This window comes from Cebus imitator, unplaced genomic scaffold, assembly GCF_001604975.1.
Source record: "Cebus imitator isolate Cc_AM_T3 unplaced genomic scaffold, Cebus_imitator-1.0 Scaffold32, whole genome shotgun sequence".
Lineage (NCBI taxonomy): Eukaryota > Metazoa > Chordata > Mammalia > Primates > Cebidae > Cebus > Cebus imitator.
The window spans coordinates 6,173,913-6,191,092 of record NW_016107347.1 but is presented as its reverse complement, the minus strand read 5'-3'; the positions used below and the strand labels follow the sequence as shown (position 1 = coordinate 6,191,092).

The following is a 17,180-nucleotide window of genomic DNA, read 5'->3' as shown; positions in this document are numbered from 1 at the left end:
TTTTTTGAGACGGAGTTTCTCTGTTGCCCAGGCTGGAGTTTAGTGGCATGATTTTGGCTCACTGCAGCCTTCACCTCCCAAGTCCAAGTGATTCTCGTGCCTCAGCTTTCCCAGTAGCTGGGACTACAGGTGCATGCCACCAGGCCTGGCTAATTTCTGTATTTTTTGGTAGAGATGGAGGTTTCACCGTGTTAGCCAGGCTGGTCTCAAACTCCTGACCTCAAGTGATCCACCCGCCTCAGCCTCCCAAAGTGCTGGGATTACAAGTGTGAGCCACCATACCCAGCCCAATAAATAATTTTTAAAATAATTTTTATACCATAGTTGTCTATAAAGCTTTCAACAGTAAGTTACTTCTTGTGGTGAAATCAGCCATTCTAAAGGCAAACTAGAATATGTACTACTGTAGAATTTGACTTTTTAGATAGTAAGCATGGTATTTGTCTTCTAGAGCTTGTCTCATTTACTGGCTTCCATTCTTTTTCCTGGCCCCCAATTGTTTTAATTCAGTTTTCTGCCTTTTCTTGTATTTATTCTCATAGCTTTATCAGTTTACTGTAGCCTGCCCCATTAACAAAATCTCTAGTATAGTCTTTTGTTCTGAATTATATTTCTGTTTTATCTTGTTTTTGAATCTTTGTTTTGATTGCTTTACTAGTACTTCAAATAAACTTATTTAAAATTAAATTGACATCTTTCTCCTAACACCACCCCGTCTCTCTTTCTGTCATATAGGTACCGCCTCTTCCTCTCTTCTTGCCCTACTTCCTATTTAGTTTTCAAGTCCTGTTGCTTTTTCTTTTTTCTCTTTTTGCCAATATATTCTTATGCAAAAGTTTCAATATATAGGAAAATAAAAAGAATCTTACAGTGAACATATATATGCCAACCACTAGGATATTACATTTAACATTTTGCTACAATTGCTTTTTCAGATAATTATTCATTTATTCTTTATCTGTGCTTTTTCTTCTATATTATATGTCCCTTTCCATTCTTCCAATCACTACACACTTGGATTATTCTTAGTCTTTCTTCCTCCGGTTTTTTCTCTCTCCTTAATATATCTTTTATGCCTGTGGTTTCCAAAATGGTGGTACTCAAATTATCTACTGGTACCCAGTAGAAAATATTAGAACTTCTTTTTCATCATGTTGTTACTAAAGAAAAGAAACTAAGCTTCACTACTATTTTACGTACAGATTGGTAATAGCATTTTTACTGATGCCATATGTCGGATTATCACAGACGCTAGCCAGAATGCCTTGAGGGAGGAATGGGTGTGACACCTTTGCTCTTTTTTTTTTAAGGACACTGTGAAATTTTATGGGTTGCTTGTGCCCAGTTAAGTGGATTTATAGACTAGATAAATAGTTTTTAAACTAACCTCACATAAAATGATAATGTCACTCTAAAAGATTTCTGCAAAAGTACTACCGATTGAAGATAATACAAATATGCAAACCCAGACTAATAGTAAAAAAATGATAGAGTTGATACTGTTTGTGTACCATATATGACCATATATGAGCTTTTTTCAACTTCAAGGTAAAGTCATAAGTATTTATTTAATCACCTCCTTTAAAAACATCTATTTTTGTATATGCTTTATTATATATATATTAGAAGAGGGGCAATGCCAGGTTTTTTACTGAAAAGGCTACATGATCAAAAAACCTTGGAGTTAATATGTAAACCAAATTAATATTTCCAAAACTAAGTTTCTGTCTCTCCCTTGCTGTTTATTGTCAGCAGAATAAAATCTAACTCCTTGGTTAAGTATTAAAGATTTTTTATAATCAAATCATATTCTATATTTATTTTTTAAAATATTTTCATGTCATAAATCTGACATATTTTTCGTCTTTGCCATATACCCATTTCTTCTGCCAGGAACCAGTCTTGTTTCCTGTGTCTACCTGGCTCATACCTACTATCCTTCTAAGCTCCAATCTAAAGTATAATTTCTTTGTAGCCCTTTCTGTCATTCTATTGCAAGTCAGAAGCAGACGTTCTCTCCTCTGTGCTCAATAGTACCATATGACATGTCTCTCTTGTCACATTTATATTGCATTGTAACTAGCTACCACACTCAGAGCAATTATTTTTGACACATTCATCTATATATCCTTTTAGTAGAGACTTGAATGTTTGGAAAGAGGGAAGAGAGAGAGGGAGGGAAGGAGGAAGGGAAAAGGGAAAGAAAGGGAAAAAAGAAAAGAGCTACTCTATCCTCTGGATTATTTTGGTCACCCTTTTGAAAATACTTTTTAATCTCTATAAGGTTCTGAGGGGCCAATAAATAATAAGCATTCTTCATTACTAGTTTGTAGTCAATAGAGAAATAAGACACCAGAGACAGACAGATGACGTTAGAATGCCAGTGGATGAATGTTAGTCCTGCATGTATATGGCCTTGCTGTTATTTTACCTTTGCAGGAGGGAGACATAAACACTTAGTCTTTGGCCTCTGTTTTCAACTACAAGCCTCCTCCGAAGGGACAGACGTGGCAGAGAACAGACCAGAATACACCTCTGCAGGCAGGCTGTTAACCAAAACAGTGGGAGAACTCAAGAGTCCCTAAGCCAAGCATATTGAGTTCATTGTGTGAAACTCCCTAGTCAGATAAGACATTCTTTCTTCCTTTGGGAAGAAAGTGTGGGGGCTCAGAGAAACTGGAAATGTTCCTCCCATTCTTTATTCTCTAAGGAATTTGAAGAATTGGATGAACATTTCCCCCTAATGCTCTTTATATTAAGGTTGAACATATGTCTTGGTTGGCCCAGGACTAACCCAGCTTATTCCTCTTGCCCCAGCATAATTATTAATAGTATCCCTTTTTATTCTCAAAAGTGGACAATACATTTTATGATTATCCTAAGTATATTTTTTCTTAAAATAGAACAATCAAAATTGCATTCAGTATTCTAGGAATGTTTGAAACTAATAAGGGCTACTCTCCCATCTACATAACCAAGTACACCTCTTTAACATTGCATATACTTCACGAGGGTTGGGGGGAGCCTACAGTGTAGAAAATTGAGTCTGTTTGTTTTGTGCTCTGCCATCCTTTACTATTTTCTCTCTACACTTTGTTTTCCCCACTCAGTAGGCGGAAAATAGCCCCACAGAAGACTATTTTCAGGGTAAACTATATCTGATTCACATGAGTAGTCTCTGCAGTGCTTTGTACAAAGTAGACGCTGAAAAGAGAATAATATTTTAAATGTAGGTTTTATAGTTTAAGATATTGTTTATATTCTGCTGAACATTTAAGATCTTCTAAAAAGACCTTATAGTTTTTAAAACATGCCCTTTTCTTCCCAGTCTTCTGATATTCTGAACCCAGCTGTGTATTCAGATACAGTATAAGGACACAGCTTGAACAGCTTGGTTTAATTGATGTACATTTTGTCTTCTATTCAAATAAAATAATTAGTGTTTTGGTTAGGTAGTTGTCTTGAAAATATAACATTAGGAATCCATTTTACTCTCAACCCATCCCATTTCTCTTATGATGAAAGAAAGATTAAATTTTTGCTAAATACAGCTTACAAATGTGTTAAATGTTGACATTCTGTAGCTTAGAGAATGATAAAAGAAAATTATAAACTGAATAGTGCTCCACCATGAGAAAACAATTGTAACTCTTACATTTAAACAAGAAAAATTCTATTTTGGGAAGAGGAAAGAAGGATAAATTAATGGGATTTAGAACCACCCAGCTGCTTGATATGCCCAAAATAGTTTTGTCTTTTGAAATAGCTTTTTGGGGGAATACCTTGGCTTCGTACACAGGAAAATATGGGTAGGTTAGGTCTTTCCTATATCAAAAATAAACAAACACATTTTCTCTTGGACTAGCCCTCCCCTTAATTTTTATACTATCTTTTTCACTAGCAAGTTTTTGTTTTAAGTCATCTATTCTTAAGGACTCTACCTTGTATTTTTCTCTTCAATTACTACAATATTCTGACTTTTGTTCCCTACCTTTTCAGGGTTACCAGTAACCTCCTGCTCTTACAGACTCTTTTTTAGCCCTTGTCTTTATGCCTTACAGCTTTACAAAGCATTTAATGCTGACCATGCCCCTCCTCTTCTGTCTTCTTTTACACCATTCCCCCTGATGATTCTTACTTTCTTTATCTGCTCCTTAAAATGTCAGTGCGCCTAAAATTCTGTTGTTCACCTTTTTCTGCTGTTTATCTAGGTAATCATGTCCACTGTCATAGCTTTAACTACAATGTCTCTCAAATCTTTATCTCCTTATATTTCTCTTTTGAGTAACAGGTTCCTATGGCCAAGAGCTTTTTATATTATCTCTACCAGGATGTTCTACAGATCACTCAAATTTAACACCTTCCTTTCCTGCCTTCAACAGATGATGTGTCATCCTCCCAGCTGCTTGAGCCAAAAATTGGTTGTCATCCTCGCCTTTTCTTTACTCTCCTTTTTGTTGCAGTTAACTACCAAGTTCCATCAATTGTAACTTTTAAAAACCTGACATTTCTTGAGTATCCATTGGTGGTAGGCACTTTACTAGACAATTTTTATATATCATCTGTTTCTTAAAATTCCTCTAAATCCATATTAATTCCTAATTTCTATTCTCACATCCATTTTTATAATTTTTCTTTTTCTTTTTCTTTTTCTTTTTTGAGACAGAGTCTCGCTCTATTGCCCAGGCTGGAATGCAGTGATGCAATCTCAGCTCACTGCAACTTCCACCTCCTAGGTTCAAGCAATTCTCCTGCCTCAGCCTCCTGAGCAGCTGAGATTACAGGCACCTGCCACCATGACCAGCTGATTTTTATATTTTTTACGGAGATGGGAGTTTCACCATGTTGCTCAGGCTGGCCTCAAACTCCTGACCTCAAATGATCCCCCCACCTCAGCCTCCCAAAGTGCTGGGATGACAGGCGTGAGCTACTGCGCCTGGCCCATTTTCATAATTATTCAATAAATATTTGATAATGTATCACTTTTATGCCACAAGATCGAGAAACCTGGGAATCATCTTTGCCTCTTTCCTTCCTTCTCTTCCTCAAACCTCATAGTAGTCATTAAGTTCTGTTACTTTAACTTCTTTGCCTTATTCATTCTGCTATCACTGCCTTAGTTACAGTCTTCATATGTTCTTATGCAATCTGTTAGTGTTTATCTTAGTTGTCTGCCTTTATTCTCATGGGACACCATCTATTTCATCCTATATTACTGCTGCCCAATAATATTTTTCAAATATAAATTAAATCATGTCACAGTTCTGCATCATCATCAAAATAAAGATCAAACTTCCCAACACAGCACTCTAAGAATGTTGTAATTTGGTGCTTGTTCATAAAATTCATTTTTCTTTGCATACAACTTTCATTCTAGTTTACCAAATTATTTGTAATTATGGAAAATACCAAGCATTCTTAACACCTAATGCCCTTTGATCTAACTGGAATCATCTCCCTCTCCCTAATCCCAACTTATCTTTTTTTTGTTGTTGTTGAGACTTGCTATGTCTCCTGGCTGGAGTGCAGTGGCATGATCTCAGCTCACTGCAACCTTCATCTCCTGGGTTCAAGCAATTCTCCTGCCTCAGCCTCCTGAGTATCTGGGACTACAGGTGTGTGTTACCATGCCCAGCTAATTTTTGTATTTTTAGTAGAGACAGGGTTTCACCATGTTGGCCAGGATTGTTGATCTTTTGACCTGTGATACTCCTGCCTCAGCCTCCCAAAGTGCTGGGATTACAGGCGTGAGCCACTGAGACCCGCCAATTTATCTTTAAAGACTGCTTAAACATCACCTTTCAGAAGGCTTTCCTGATAGCCATTTTACCAAGCAATTGTTGTCATTCCTCTGCATTCCACAAAAAAGATTATGTTTATCTCCATCTTATCATTTATCTCTTCTGTCTTCCTGTCTAGACTATGAACTCCTTGAGGTTAAGAACTGTGTTATCTTTCTAATTTTTATTTCTGCATTAGGATGAAGGGGAAAGGAGGATGAGAAGGGAGGAAGGAAAAACGAAAGAAAATTAATAAATGAATTGATCCACTAGATAGTGTATCAAATTGCTAAATATTTTAGTTTTGATTTTTATTACCTTCATTTTAAATGGGCAAATAATAACCACTTCTTTATCTGTGTTAATTTACCCTGCAAAAAAAAAAAAAAAACAAAAAAAAAAAACAAAAAAAACACAACTTTCTAATGATATCAGTGGTAAAGGTTTAAAATTAATAAAGTAATCCAGAAAATAAATGGCCATATTTGTTTGCTCTCCTAAAGAAAGGACTGTATTTAATCTGTTAGTTGCTAGTTACTCTGAGTGCTAACCAAAATGCTAAATTAACTTTCAAGTTAACATTAAAATATATTTATGTTGATCTTTTATCCTTATTAACTATTAATATATCAATTTTAGTGAATTTTTCAGATATCAAATGGACTATTTCAACTATTTCTATAGTCCTTAAATTCTCCAAACTTCTCTAAAAACAAAACATAAATCTAATTGTGGTACATTTGTAGAATTCATCCTTCCTCAGCTCCATTCATTTCCCATGCTATTTCAAGAAAATTTCTGTTAAAGAAAAAAAAATAGTTTTCATGGAAGATCTATAACTATTACAGTGCAGTTTTACAGATATATCCCAAAAATTACTCTTATCTATGCAACAGTTGTTTAGCTATAAAATATTGTAACTGTTTGGTAGATGTGCTTTATACCTAAGGAGGATCAAAGTGAACTAAAGTACATCTCAGTTCTTTTTAATGTTTTGTTCTGTTCTCACATATTTCAACTATTTGAATAGTTCATCTATTCTCATCTTTTCCACCTCAGGCATTTCAACCAGGTCCTTCAAAGGAAAAACACAAAAACTCATCAAACTTTGAAACCACCAATCAATATATATGCAGAAAAGTATGATATAGAAAAGGGTAGGGGTAATTCAGAGGTTTTCACCAGGAGGCTGGTCATCTGTTCTTTTCTTATATTATGAATGCAGAATAATAATTTTTATTAGAGTAAAACAGTAAGCTTGTCAAGTTTATTATAATGGAATTTTTACTTACAAAGTTGATATGTCATAACTGAGGCTAAATGATATAAAACTAATAAGTCTTGTGATGCTTTCTAAACCTGTTTGCTGTCCAACGTACTTTGTGTGTGTGTGTGTGTGTGTGTGTGTGCATGCATTTCAGCATAGCAAAAGCATTCTTAAGAGAAATTGAAAATAAAAGTTTGGGACATCATAGTGTACAACTGTGGCCTTTTTTTTTAACGTGCTTTTTTCCTCAACTGCTACATAAAATGGATAGGACTAGAACCACCTGTTAGGAACATTCCTCCCAACTTAATCCATGTTTTACTAGTAAGATGGTTCTTCAGAAACCTTAACTTTACAAGACAAAGTGGGAGAAAAGATTTACATTCACATTGAAAAGCTCACGTCGATTCACATTGAAAAGGCTAGAGATGTTTTTTTAACTTTCAGAAATTCAACTACCTTCAGTGTTTCTGGTTATGTTTTCTTGGTTTACTTCTTTACAAGAATAAGTAATATATAAGAATGCTATGTAAGATGTTTTTTTGTTATCATTCACAAATACAGATTACACAAAGCACTGTGGTAGTTAGTGTTCCTTCAGATACTCAGATCACTTTTGTAGGTTTTAAGCAAATCTAGATTGCGCACTTGAAATGTCAAAAGTCCAAGGCTAGCTTTCCTTTAAGGAGAAGTGGATCAGAACATAACATCAAAAATGACTATGTATGGGCTGGGCATGGTTGCTCATGCCTGAAATCCCGGCACTTTGGGAGGCTGAGGCGGGCAGTTCACAAGGTCAAGAGATTGAGACCATCCTGGCCAACATGGTGAAACCCTGTCTCTACTAAAAATACAAAAAATAGCTGGACGTGGTGGCGCTCACTTGTAGTCCCAGCTACTTGGGAGGGTGAGGCAGGAGACTCATTTAAACCCAAGTGGCGGAGGTTGCAGTGAACAGAAATTGCACCACTGCACTCCAGCCTGGCGACAGCAAGACTCCTAAAAAAAAAAAAATAAAAAAACTATGTATAATAGTAAAAAAATTTAACAGGCACTTGTTTCTTGTATTGGACTACAGGGTAAGTGTGTCTCATGTCAGCATGATCAAAGTTTTTAAATGAAGGAAATATAGAGTGATTTTTATTAGCATTTTTATGGCTTGTGGTTCATATAAACACCTTTTTGTTTAATGTCATCTTCTTCTCTGGGCATCTGATTGCTTGCTGAAATTTTCACTTGCTGTTGAAGAAGCCACTCAGACTTAAATTGTGTTCGTTTCTTGAAAGTGAGTCCTCAGCTTTCTGACTCCCAAATATTAGTATAATGAAATAGTACATTCACTCACTGGTGAATTCTTTTCTGTCAGTTTTGAATCTGGCAATTCACTCAATTGTCTTTATTTACAGAGCTTCCTTATGGCTGGGAGAAAATAGAGGACCCTCAGTATGGGACATACTATGTTGAGTAAGTTTGTTACCTCAGTTAATATTCTCCCAAATGTTTTCCTTTCAGCCGACAGCTTTAGGGAATACTAGATACAGCACTTTATGCTTCTGTCATCCAACTGTTGAGGTTTTCAACTAGGGGAATGAAAAGGTAGGGTCAGTGAGCATTTACTTCATTGACCTTGGGCTTCCCAGAAGTTGGCTTTGAATTTCTAAATATAGAGAATAAGGGGGAAGTTGCCTAGAGGATTAATAGCTGGAGATGCTATTGTTACCACTACAGCCTCTAAAGAGAAAGTCATTTGATAGAAAACTGAAATGAGGGCAGTGGACAAGATGAATTATCAAGGTCATTTCCAACACTAACACTGTATGCTTCTGAAAACAGTAGAAGAACTTTAGGGTATTATAATTATCCAGAGTTTTGAAGTATACAGCTAAAGATGTGCTCTCTTTTAAGGAGTTATTCAAGCAAAACTTAATATTCGATTTAGGAATAAAAGTTGCTTATTAGGCAGCTGTTATGGTTAAATTTAAATATATATTGGAGAGAAGTGCCAGTCACCTGGCTATATTAGCCAGAGAAATTAAGCTAATGTCAATGTCTAATTTTTCCTTCTCTTTTCTTTAACTAATTGCTACATTGTTATGACCATTGAGATTGCTTTCTTTCCAGATGCTAAACATTGAATTTGACCTCAAGTGTCTGGCACCAGGCAAATAATTGTATCAGAAGCACTACTATTTACCTTGAGACTAGGAGTCTAAACCTGCTGCATAGGTAGCAAAGACAAAATGTTATTACTACCTGGAAAAGTGACAAACACAAAAATCTTTAATTTTATGATTGTTTCTTAATGTTTCAACACTTATAGGCATAAACCGATGCCATTTCCTGGTAATTATCCCTAACGTAAGCTCTCTGATTCCTGTTGGAACTGTAGTCTTTATTCTTTTGTGCAGATTGTTACTTGAGTCGCTGTGGTTAGAGGGATTTTTGGAATGACTCCTTAAAATTAAGTATGTCTCCTACAAGAAATGACTCAATTAGATTGACACTTAAGTATATCAAAATTTCAGTATCTTGGTTCCTTTGAAAGCTGTGCTAATTTTGTTTCCATTGTGTTATTTAATATCTTACTGATACTGTGATGTAAAAAGTATACAGCAGCTCCCTTATTTTTTTTTTTCCTAAGTCATATTTTGTTAAAGGAAGAAACAACCATTTTCATGTCAAAGGAATATTTGGGGGCCAACAGAAAAGCTTTTGCAGGATTTTTTTCTTCCCCTCAAAGTTTAGTCTATTTAAATTGGACTCTAATCAACTATTACTTGCCATTGACACTGCTGAACCTTTCTGAGATAATGATTCTCATTCTCTTTATTATCCATTCCAAGTGAATTTGAATACATGGTCAAAAGGTGAAAGTCATTTGCCTGTTATAAAACCTTGAGCTGAATGACCTGGTCCCCATTATGCAAAGATATAATGGTGAAGCAACTTTAGGCAAATCCTGAAGCGACTTGCTCCTAGTTGTCAGGGAGGTACATGAAATAGCCTGAATTAGAAGCAACAGCAGCAGCGACATGATTTTGGATGATTATTCCCAGAATGAGCTCATTTTATAGGAGGGTTTTGTATTAGATTAAGAAGGAGCAGACTGTACTCAAGATGCACATTAGCATGGAGTCTGCTGAGCAATGGAATGTGGCTTGATTCCCAGATTAGTTAGGTTTTGAATCTCAACCATAGTAATCTGTAGTGAGTTTACTGATGGAGATAAAAAGCTGTTACTTGAATGGCTACTCTTTGGCTCTCTTATTTTGTCAAACCAGATGGCACAATGATTGCTCTTGGCAGGAGACTTACAGTAGTAACACCAACTGCAATGGTAGTTTTTCTTTGTATTTATTTTAGAGAATGGGATTCTGAAATGGATGAATTTATTTTTTAAAATAAAATTGTTCCAAAAATGTAATATGCTTATAATATGCATAAATATAAATAGGCTGTAATAAACATAAATATGCATAGGCTGTAAATATGCCCATATATTTAGAAATGCTGTCTTGTTGTATTACATTACATGTCTTTTTAAAATTAACATATAATAGATATTTGGGGGTGCATAGGGATGTTTCAGTACATATAATATATAGTGATTACATCAGGGTAATGAGCATTAAATGCCTTGATGCACCTAGGTGACAAAGTCAGAATATACACTTGCTTTCACAACTAAAACTCTTTTTTTTTTTTTTGAGATGGAATTTTGCTCTTGTCACCCAGGCTAGAGTTCAGCAGCACAGTATTGGCTCACTGCAACCTCCGCCTCCCGGGTTCAAGCGATTCTCATACCTCAGCCTCCAGGAGTAGCTGGGATTATAGGCATGCACCACCACACCCCTCTAACTTTGTATTTTTAGTAGAGATGGGGTTTCATCTTGTTGGCCAGACTGTTCTTGAACTCCTGACCTCAAGTGATCCACCCACCTCAGCCTCCCAAAGTGTTGGGATCACAGGTGTGAGCCACCACGCCCAGCCATCTAAAACTCTTTATGAAAGAATATTTTCTTTGGATAAATTTTCCAGATATTAGATACAAAATTTTAATACAGATAATGTGCCAAATTATGTATTAATATTTAATTATTCTTGTTTGCTATCTTTATTTCTTTCTGTTGATCTATAATGTTCTCCTCTCTTATTTTCCATAGCTAGTTATATGGAAAACAAAATCTGTTATATCTTAATAATAGTGTGGGTATAAGTAACTAAATGAAAAGGACACTATTTTCACTTTTTTATTTTTTTATTTTTTTTTTTTCGGGTGGCATTTTAGTCTAGATAGTCTAAGATAATGAAAGCACTACTTTCCTTCACTAAATCTTATATTCTTTTGTCAAATTTTCAGGAAAAGGATTACTCATTTGCATACTTGTACTCTCTTCTCCCACACATTACAAAGAGTATAAATACAAATTACTACTTTTTATATTCTAATGCTTGGGTGGCAAAGTGAGTCATTCTAGCCAATGGCATTAAAGTGAAACTGAGCCAAGTTTCTTTCTAAACAGGTTTATCATTTTCTGAGTGTCAATTTTTAGTTGTTTTTCAAAAGAATATGTAAAATATCAGTACATATATAAATTTTTAAGTAGTTCCTAAGATTTTTATTTTTACAGAGTTAAACAGTTAACTCAGTGGACAGGGTTATCCCCCTCTTATTATGAAGTAGAAGCATACTTGAGTGTTAGTAAAATCAGAACCCAAAGAATGTCCATATTTAGAGCTCTTAAACTATTTAATAAGTAACCATATCTGTTGTGAAACTAATATGCAGTAGTAGCCTAAATGACATGGAGAAAGCTAACATTCCTATTTTTGAAGGTGGTATTTAAAATTTTAAAATTTTTATTTTAGTCCCTGCTGCCCATTTCTCCATCACCACCCTTAATGTTCACAAATGGCAAAGCTCCAGTGTGGGCAACATAGTGAGACCCCATCTCTACAAAAAAAAAAAAAATTTAATTAGCTGGGCATGGTGGCATACACCTGTGGTCACAGCTACTCAGGAGTCTAAGGTGGGAATATCACTTGAGACTGAGAGGTCGAGGCTGCAGTGAGCTGTGATGGGACATTGCATTCCAGCCTGGGTGACACAGCTCTTGCTGTGTCTCAAATAAATAAATAGTAAATTTTCAAGTTGTGTAATTATTTATATGTAGCTTTTGTAGTATTCAGCCTACCTAAAGACAATCATATTATGAAATTCTCATGATTTGTTATTTAATTCTTGGTGTTCACTCATGTCACTTCTTATTAAAGTGGATTTTACTGGAAAACTGTAGCATATGCTGAAATATATTTGTACTGTGGAAATGCTAGAATATGATTTCCATTGCTTCTGAATTAGACCTACTCATGGTCCTAAACATCTTTTTTACAACAGTCATTTTCTTAACCAACTTCCACTTAACTGGCTTGCCAGAAGAACAGTGCCCTATTTCTTTTGTAAAACATACTGTTGCCCATAGAATGTTGAATAGTTTTGGCTAACCTCCTAGCTGCTGATCTCTCCAGGCTTTCTGCTTTCTTTCACAGAGTTATATGCATTCCAAGAGTCAGTAGTGAATGTTCCCAAATCGTAAATGCCAGTTGAACCTATGTTATAATTATTCAGTTAATTATGATATATTTATGAAGAAATTCAAGTGTGAAATCGTTATTCTATAATATAATTGATAAAAGCCAGCCATTTTCTTAGTTGCTACTGAATGGATATAGGTGAGTCAGTGTAACAGTAATAACAATATAATTTTAAAAGGATTCTGTACACAAATTTCTTTGAAAGTGTCTTTATAGCTTGCTTCATTTTGGTGAAACTCAAATTAAAACGCTTCTATTATTGACTGCCTTTTTCTAAAAAAATTAAATTACCAGGAACCAGTACTTCTGATTGCATCAGATAAGAGAGTGTCTACTATAGTTTTGAAAACATTATTGGCTATATTGTGTAGGTTTATGAAGAAGCTATAGTAAATATATTATCAAAAGCTTTATAGCTTGGTGTCTTCTGCAGAACTTTATTTAGCTGACAGAAAGCCCCTCTACTATCATCTGTCAGTTTCTCCATGTTCCGTAGCCTAAAGAGACATATTTGTCCCCTCATCTATGGTGATGGAATGGTACAATAGACTATTTAAGAATATGTTACTGTTTTATTTTAAACTGAAATGTGTGTTTTTCTACATTCTGCAGTCACCTTAACCAGAAAACCCAGTTTGAAAATCCAGTGGAAGAAGCCAAAAGGAAAAAGCAGTTAGGACAGGCTGAAATTGGATCTTCAAAACCAGGTAAACATTATTCTCAATCTTTCCTTCTAAGAATAACTTGAGAAATTTGTATGCTGAGTTAATAAAAGTGAGTTTGAACTTTTTATTGCCAGGGCTTTGACACTAGACAAAGAATGTCTAATTTTTGTTACTGTAAAGATATGAATAATCTTAAACATCTGAACATTATGAGAATACTGAGATTTTTCTCACCAGTATATAAAAAGCATGAAGTTGTTGGGAGAAGGGATTTGATTAGCTTCTTTATGAATCTGAGATTTTGTTTTGAAGATTGGAATGTTTCCTTATGTGTTTAAGGCGAGGCCAATATTAGGTCTCTAGTTCCTCGTTAGCTTTTCCCAAGTTAATTGCTTAAGTATGGTATCTGTAACCATTGAGGATTCTTCATTAAGCAATATTAATAAGATTTAATATACCAAATGATTTACCTACATCATTGAGTCTCAAGTGGGATGGTAGGTATTAATAATATCAGACTCATTTAGGGAGCATTTAAAAAAATATAGATTCAGACATTTTGATGAGCCTAGTCATGTGTATTCTGAAAACACTGCTCAGGAAGTTCTTACATTCTACTTATCCCTCCCATCCCTTTTCTAGCCCTCATTTGTCATTAATAATCAGCGGTATATATGGTCATATTGTAATAACCCAGTAGATTCTCCACTTCTGTTGCCCATGAGAGGAACAGTTCTTTTTTATAGTTACTCTTCAAAAACATACTCCTCCTCCTAAAGCTTTGCATTTTGTTTAGCAAACATTTTGATAACAAGTACTACTGAGCACTGACTATATGCCCACTGACTATATACCTAGTGCTTTGCTAGGCACTAGGTATACAAAAATTACTACGAGTAAGACAGGGTTTGCCCTCAAGAGTTCACAGTCTAATATAGGAAACTGATGGTTATAATATATGGAGATACGTGCCATCCTAGAATAGTAGTTGTATGTGTAGGCTGAAGAACAGGTTTGAATCCCAGCTGTGTAACCTTGGGTAAGTTTCCTAAATCTCTAAATGCCCCTATTTCCTCATATATAAAATAGGAACAATAATGGTGCCCACCTCTTAAGGTGCTTATGAGTATGTAAATTAACAGATGTAAAGTGCCTACAATGATATTAAGCACATGTTGACTAATAAATGATAGCTTTCATTGTTATTAATAGAGGTGTACAAGGTACGTACAGTGTTAGCATAAAGAAGTGAGTACCAACTCTACTTTGGTAGAGAATGTCAAAGGGGCAGGAGAAATTTCAAAGCAGAAGAGATATGAACTGGGTCTTGAAAAGTCAGAAAAAGTTAAAGCAGGCAAACAAAAATTTTAAAGGCGCAAGAAAGCATACCAAGTAAAAGGAACAGAATGTTTGAAATCATAGAACCATGAAATGGTGTGCTGAAAGGCCAGAAGGCAGGTAGGCGTGGTTACAGCATAGGGTGTTTGTAGGGTAGTAACAAGAGATGAGGTTGTAGGGATGGACACCCATGAGAAGAGATTGAGTATTTATGTCACATGTTGCTGGAAAGTCAAGGAAGTTGAAGATTGAAAAATATATGTTGGATTTGACAATAGGGAGGTCATTAGTCTATCAAGAACAAGTAGAAAGTGAAGTAAAATTGCAATAGAATGAAGAGGGTATGGGAGGTGAAGAAGTGGAGACAATGAGTATAACCAATGATTTTCATAGCTTTGACCATGAAAGATTATAGACAGAAGACATGAACCGAAGAGCATCATGAATCCCTAATTTATACATAAGGAAATGGAGGCTTTAATAAACATTAAGCTTATTGCTTAGAATAACAGTGTCAAATCAGAATTTGAACCAAGTTTTACTGACTTTAAATTCAGAGTTATTTGTATTATAACATAGTCCCTGAATTCATGGCACATTTCAAGGGAGATCTTCTCTCCCTTACTAAACTCTAAGTTCACTGAATGAGGTACCATATGTTTTATTGATTTAGATACCCAGGCACTCTCCTATGAGCTGGGGGTTAAAAGAAGAGTAAACACTCAACACCTGGCCAGGTATAGTGGTTCACACCTGTAATCCCAGCACTTTTGGGAGTCCAAGACGAATGGATTGTTTGAACCCAAGAGTTTGAGACCAGCCTAGACAACGATGGCAAAACTCCATCTCTACAAAAAATACAAAAATCTAGCCTGGTGTGGTGGCACACACCTGTAGTCACAGCTACTCAGGAGGCTGAGGTGGGAGGATCACCTTAGCCCAGGAGGTTGAGGCTGCAGTGAGCAGTGATCACACCACTGCATTCCAGCCTGGGTGACAGAATGAGACCCTGTCTCACCAAAAAAAAAAAGGAAAAACAAGCAAACAAATACTTAACACCTGTCTTTCAGGAGCTCCCAACTTAGCCAGGGAATTACAACATAGTTTTAGTATAGTGTGATAATAGAGACATAAACAATACAGGTAGACAAAAGAGAGAAATTAAATCTGAATGTGGAAGGGCAAGAAAGGCTTCCTTGATGTTCTTGGAGTTATGCTAGTTCTTAAGGAATAACAGCTACCATCTATTGAGATATTGAGTCAAATATAGAATTGGATACTTTGTATAATCATCTCATTTAAGTCTCAAAATAGCTCTGCAAGGTTATTAATATTATTATCACCATTCAGAGGCTTCGATGGCACCAAGTTAAAATTGTCTGATGCATCCATCCCAAGTTATCCTTTTCACAGTGTCAGAAGCCCTTAAGTGTGTGAGCCAGGGAACCTACTTCTTTGGACAAGAGTTTTGCTTATCTTATCTACATTTATTGCACACTTACTATTTGTCAAGCAGTGCTACCTCTGTTTTCTATGCATTACATAGTTTAATCTCTGTAACAATCCCATCAATTTTAGGTACGATTATTCCCATTTTATAGACAAGACTACTGAGGCTTACAAGATTTAAACAACATACCCAGGGCCAATCAACATCACAAATCTTGGATTTAAAGTTTAGAATCTTTGTGCCTTTATGATTTTCACTTTTCTATGTTTATTTTTTATTTTATTTTAATTTTTTTTTTGTTGAGACGGAGTCTCACTCTGCCACCAGGCTGAAGTGCAGTGGCATGATCTTGGCTCACTGCAACTTCCACCTCCCGGTTTCAAGCAGTTCTCTTGCCTCAGCCTTCCGAGTAGCTGGGACTACAGGTACACGCCACCATGCCCAACTAATTTTTGCATTTTGGCCAGGATGGCCTTGATCTCTTGACCTTGTGATTTGCCTGCCACAACCTCCCAAAGTGCTGGGATTACTGGTGTGAGCCACCACACATGTTTAATTTTGATAAGACTTTGGCTGTTTTGTTAATACTTTCTAAAATTAGGTGTGAACCACAACTTTTCCTTCCTCTTTATTTTTTGTACAACTTGGTTGTCATCTATTGTATGCCAGTTTTCAAGTTTTCCTCTCAGAAGCCAATCTTATTCTAGTATTCCTGGAGATTAGGACATGGGATAGCTAACCAGAATCTCAATGATTGGCATAAAAATGAAAAAATTGCATTTCATATTATCATCAAGTACCTGTCTGAGTACTCCGTCATTAGTGAAATATTCTTATCTGCAGTCTGGTAGGCAACACTAGTAGACACAGTCTTGATCGAATGGGTATTGCACACGTCAATTAAAAAATTTTTTAAAGAAATATTTTGTTCAAAGACTGGTTGCTACTTTGTTTTTGTTTTTGGTTTTTTTTTCCCATTTATTTATTTTATTGCATTTTAGGTTTTGGGGTACATGTGAAGAACATGCAAAATTGTTGCATAGGAACACACGTGGCAGTGTGATTTGCTGCCTTCCTCCCCATCA

General features: G+C 35.6%; 1 protein-coding gene across 2 annotated transcripts in view; it reads left to right on the top strand.

Moving 5' to 3' along the window:
• The window catches only part of MAGI3 (membrane associated guanylate kinase, WW and PDZ domain containing 3), a 289,692-nt gene that overhangs the window by 213,952 nt on the left and 58,560 nt on the right, over positions 1-17,180 (top strand). For both annotated transcript variants that reach the window (XM_017524272.2, XM_017524274.2), the window contains exons 7-8: positions 8,454-8,511; positions 13,255-13,349. In XM_017524272.2, coding sequence (XP_017379761.1) covers positions 8,454-8,511; positions 13,255-13,349 — 153 coding nt within the window. The remainder of the gene's footprint in view (positions 1-8,453; positions 8,512-13,254; positions 13,350-17,180) is intronic.